Here is a 5,200-nt window from a genome sequence, read left to right on the forward strand (position 1 = left end):
GGGCTGCGTTCCCTGAAGTGCCTTGGCCCTCTGGATTTACAAGAGTTACCCAACGGGCCAGCAGTGGCGGTAATCCCCCTAACCTCCGGCGGGCTCAGTTTAAAGCCTGGTCGAGCAGCCAGGCTGGCTGAAAAGAGCCTCCTCCCTAGCAGAGAGAGGTGGAGGCCGTCTCTCCCCAGCAGACCACTGCCTCTCTCACCAAAGAGTGGACTGTGATTGTGGAAGCCAAAGCCTTCCCGATGACACCAACACTGCAGTCTTTGGTTCACTACCTCAACCCATCTCTCCCTCCTCTGCCCATGACCCATAGCCGGGAGGAGCGAGGAAAACACCACCTGCACCCCCAACCCCCTAAACCCCGCTCCCAGAGCCCTGTAGTCTCTCATGACCTGGCTGGGATTGCTCTGAGCCGCGTCACTTGTGCCCACATGGATAAGGAGCATAGGGTGGTGGTCGGAGGGCTGGATAATCTTTGGGATCCTCTCTGCTATGTCCCGGATGCGGGCCCCTGGGAAGTAGCAGACCTCCCGGGCTAGGGGGTCGGGGTGGCAGATTGTCCCCTCAGTCCCCCTCAGGAGGGAGTCTCCCACGATGATCACTCTGCGTTTCATCTTAGGGAGAGTAGGGGTGGGTGATCCTCCCTTGCCCACAGGAGCTGGCATCTCTGCAGGCTCAACCGGGGTTGCAAGAGGTTCGTACCTGTTGCAGAGCCCCAGAGGGGAGGGGACCTTGGTGCGGTGCGCCTTGAGGCCCTTGACCACCTTGGTCCAACCCCCTGGCTGGACAGTATGAGAGATCCTCCCTTGTCCTAGGAGGTGACCTTGGTCTACCCTCCGCCTCCAGGGGGTGAAGGGACTGGCAGTAGGTATTGATCTCCTGCTCGCTATCCCTGATGGCACGCAGTCTCTGCCCTGCAGCCTGGAGCTCCTCTATCTGGCGTCCCAGAGACTCCAAAATGGAGCAAACCTCGCAAGGGGAGGTGGCCGTGCTCCCGGTCCCAGGAGCCTGGAAACATGCCAGGCAGCCCCCCGCAGCCGAGAGCCAGGGACTCCGTCTTTGTGAAGCCGGGAACCACAGGCTCCGTCTGGGTGGAGGTCTCTGAGGTGTGTGTGTGGGGGGGGGCGGGGGGGGGCACAGACCTTGAAGGGACCCTCGGGGTGCAGTGTGTGCCCATCCACATCGTGCCGCTAGTAGACCGGCTACTGATGGGACTGCCTTCCCTAGAGGGTGTCGCTGGCAGGGCCATGGATCCTCCCGCTCATCCTCCTGTGCAAACTCCCATGCTAACTTGTGCGCTGGGCCCAGAAGTGCACCTGTTTGCATGGCTCCGGTTGCATGGCTCCCTCGGGGGCTGGGCCAAGTAGGAGCCGGGGTGGGGGGATGTGACCCTCCTCGGCTCCACTCAGCCACCTCCCAGCTGGCTACGTCCCTCCCACCACGGGCCCCTGCTTACTTGCAGGCAGGCTGGGGCTCGTTGGGAGTCCTGGGGTCTCTCCTGGGGGGTCCCTGGGCTCACGGGGTTGCAGCAAGCTTTCATCCGCACATCTCGCACCGGAGCTGGGACACTTGCTCCCCTGCTCAGCCGTTCTCACTCCCCCGCACACCCTCTTCCCACCAGATGCGTGCAGGGAGGGACCACAGCCATCCCGGGGGCCTTCGGCTGTGGCAAGACCGTCATCTCGCAGTCGCTGTCCAAATACTCCAACAGCGACGTCATCATCTACGTGGGCTGTGGGGAGCGGGGCAACGAGATGTCCGAGGTGCTGCGCGACTTCCCGGAGGTGAGACGAGGGCAGCTTGCAAGCCCCGGGTGCCTCCTTTCTGCTGGGGGTGGGTGATGCCCTGGCACTGGGGGTGGCACCGCGGCCGTGAGTGTTTGGGCTCCTCCTGTCCAGCCCAGTGGAGCTGTGTCCATCCCACCAATGACTCCTCCAGGGAGGCTCCATGGTTCCTCTGGGTCTGGGGGGAAGGTTTGTGGTAGGGACTGGGGTCCCTTCAAAGCCAAGGTGGGACATAGACCCCCAGAGGGACCTGCCTGACCCTGTAGCAGGGCAGGGCCTTCTTCACCAGCATGAGCGGCCTTCAGAGCTTGGGAGCAACTGCTATGAGTGTAGCGGGCTGAGGGGACAAGCTTGTCCCTCCCACTGGCTGAGCACAGAGTTGCCTAGCCTGTCTTGTGCTTGCTATGGGTGGCTGGCCTGGTAGGAGCCACTCCTGACTGGGCCAGTGGAGCCATGCTGAGCTAGTCCAAAGTGGGAGGTGCATCCAACCTGGGCCAGGAGAAGCCATGCAGACGCTGTCTCCAGGCCTGCCCATCTCGCTTGCCCAGTGTAGGGGCTCAGCTCTCAGTCTCCCAGCTGCAGGCTGTCAGCACTCAGGGCATTGCCCCTGCACTGACCATGCTCTGCTTGGCCCAGCTCACCATGGAGGTGGACGGGAGGACGGAGACCATCATGAAACGCACTTCGCTCGTGGCCAACACATCCAACATGCCTGTGGCCGCCCGTGAGGCCTCCATATACACAGGTGCATGAGCACCCCTCCCCAGAGGCTGGGGGATATGGCTGGCCCACCTGCCAGCTACCAAGCACCCCTTGCCACAGCACCCATGGGGCGATGGGTTACTGTGGCCAGTGTTGTCCAGGTTGCAGGGAGCATGGACCACAATCGAGGAGATGGGGTGATGGGAGGTGGAGTGCTCTGGGAAGAACACCGCACACTTCAGTCTGCATGGCTGTCTGTCCTGAGGGGGGATAGAGGGGGCTGCCGGGCACCCCAGCAGAGTGGGGAGTGGGAAGCTGGTTGGGAGGGGTCCGGCAGAGCTCCTTTGTTCATCCCGTGCCCGCATCTGGCAGGCATCACCCTCTCTGAGTACTTCCGCGACATGGGCTACCACGTCAGCATGATGGCAGACTCCACCTCCCGCTGGGCCGAGGCACTGCGTGAGATCTCTGGGCGGCTGGCGGAGATGCCAGCAGGTAATGCTCCCTTCTGCAGGCCTGCCCCTCGCTGCTTCCCTGCTCCACCTCCCTCCGGGGATAGAGCGCGGGGGCAAGGCACTTGGCAAGCCCCTGCTCCATCCCAGGCCCAGAGCCGAATCTGGAAGCCCAGCTCTGTCCCTGGGTTTTTGGAAGGGGCAGGGGATGAGAAAGGAGAGACACCATCCCCTTTCCCCAGGCACTGACCGGGCTGGCACTGCTCCGCTCCCCAACATGCCCTCAGCTGGTCTGGTCTCCTCCCATCCCTCCCACTGCCCACATGGGCTTGTCTCTTCCCTGCAGCCATGGGGACATCCCCTGTTTGGTGCCATCCCATCCTTTGGGGCTCCCCTCTCAGGTGTAGGTGGCCTCAGTGGTTCTTTGAGTCAGAGGGAGGGCTCCTGGCCCTGTGCAGAGGGTAGTGCTGGCACCTGCAGTGATCAGGGGACCAGTGCCCTGTGGGGTGGGGGGGCAGCGCTGAAGTAGCAACCTCCTTGTCCCCCCCGGAGTGACCCAGCCACATCCCCAGTCCCGGCTCTGGGGACTCCCCGGCCCTTCCATCCACTGGCTTTGGATCACATGGCATCTCCCTGAGCCTGCCCAGTCTCAGGGAGCTCTTCTCACTAGTGTGGCTGGGACCTGGTGCCGCAGCCCTGAAACTGTATCTTGATCTCCAGACAGCGGCTACCCAGCCTACCTCGGTGCCCGCCTGGCCTCCTTCTATGAGCGTGCGGGTCGAGTCAGGTGCCTGGGCAGCCCCGAGCGGGAGGGCAGTGTCAGCATCGTTGGAGCGTGAGTCCTTCCCAAGCCCTGTGTTTCCCTGGGGCTGGCCACCAACCCAGCCGTTGACTTGGTAGGCTGATGAGGAGGGGCCTGGGGAGATGATGGAGGAAAGGGGCCAGAATAGCCATGCCCTGGGCCCCCGAGTGCCAGCTGTGGGTAGCAGAAATGCTCAGGATGGGATGGGGATGTGGCCAGTTAATGCATGAGCTTCTGCCACAGCCACAGTGTGGACTATTGCCTAGTGGTTTATGCTGAGGCTCGTTCGCCATCTCATCTCATCCCATCCATCCAGTCATCCATCTGTTTCATCCATCCCATCCCATCCTGTCCTCCGTCCATCCCAGTGTCTGTCCCACATGCACTTCTGTGGGGTTTGAGGACCCCCTGGGAGAGCTCAGCAGCAGCAGAATCCTTAGCATCTGAACTAAGCCCCTCCCCATGTCCCCCACTAGGGTGTCCCCTCCTGGAGGTGACTTCTCTGATCCTGTGACTTCTGCGACCCTGGGCATTGTCCAGGTGAGTCTCCTGGGGCTGGGCATTTCCCCTTTCCCCTGCCCCATTCTAACCCACTCCCTTCCCCCTGCCGGCTGCTTCCTCCAGGTCTTCTGGGGCCTGGACAAGAAGCTGGCCCAGCGGAAGCACTTCCCCTCTGTGAACTGGCTCATCAGCTACAGCAAGTACATGCGGGCGCTGGATGAGTACTATGAGTGCCAGCACCCGGAGTTCCCCGCGCTGCGCACCAAGGCCAAGGAGATCCTGCAGGAGGAGGAGGACCTGGCTGAGATTGTGCAGCTCGTGGGCAAGGTGTGGGCTGGGTGCTGGGGAGGGGAGGCTGGGCTGGGCTGGGCTAAAGGAGGGGAGGTGGAGATGGAAGGATGAGGGAGGGGAGGGAAAGGCCATGCTCGCTTCCTTGTGCAGCCCCTGGCCATGTGCTGTGTCCCCCCTGCAGGCCTCCCTGGCCGAGGCCGACAAGATCACCCTGGAGGTGGCCAAGCTGATCAAGGATGACTTCCTGCAGCAGAACGGCTACTCCTCCTATGACAGGTAACTGCCCCCAGCTGGGCTGCCGCAGCTTGGCTGCTGACTGCTGCTCACCCTGGGGCAAGGAGCGGGACAGGCTGCCCCCTTTGTTACCCCCTTCCAGGGTTTTCATAGATTCATAGATGTTAGGGTCGGAAGGGACCTCAATAGATCATCGAGTCCGACCCCCTGCATAGGCAGACCCCCAGGGTAGGGGAGAGCACCACCTCCCTGGGGAGCCCGTTCCAGACCCTGGCCACTCGAACTGTGAAGAAGTTCTTCCTAATGTCCAGTCTAAATCTGCTCTCTGCTAGCTTGTGGCCATTATTTCTTGTAACCCCCGGGGGCGCCTTGGTAAATAAATACTCCCCAATTCCCTTCTGGGCCCCCGTGATGAACTTATAGGCAGCCACAAGGTC

The 5,200-nt window shown here is 62.1% G+C and overlaps 1 protein-coding gene across 2 annotated transcripts in view; it reads left to right on the forward strand.

Moving 5' to 3' along the window:
- The window catches only part of LOC102375315 (V-type proton ATPase catalytic subunit A-like), a 30,402-nt gene that overhangs the window by 15,443 nt on the left and 9,759 nt on the right, over nt 1–5,200 (forward strand). For both annotated transcript variants that reach the window (XM_025214478.1, XM_025214477.1), the window contains exons 7-13: nt 1,619–1,781; nt 2,418–2,526; nt 2,856–2,978; nt 3,656–3,770; nt 4,214–4,277; nt 4,362–4,565; nt 4,711–4,805. In XM_025214478.1, the coding sequence (XP_025070263.1) occupies nt 1,619–1,781; nt 2,418–2,526; nt 2,856–2,978; nt 3,656–3,770; nt 4,214–4,277; nt 4,362–4,565; nt 4,711–4,805 (873 nt within the window). The remainder of the gene's footprint in view (nt 1–1,618; nt 1,782–2,417; nt 2,527–2,855; nt 2,979–3,655; nt 3,771–4,213; nt 4,278–4,361; nt 4,566–4,710; nt 4,806–5,200) is intronic.

Source organism: Alligator sinensis, unplaced genomic scaffold (assembly GCF_000455745.1).
Source record: "Alligator sinensis unplaced genomic scaffold, ASM45574v1 scaffold463_1, whole genome shotgun sequence".
Lineage (NCBI taxonomy): Eukaryota > Metazoa > Chordata > Crocodylia > Alligatoridae > Alligator > Alligator sinensis.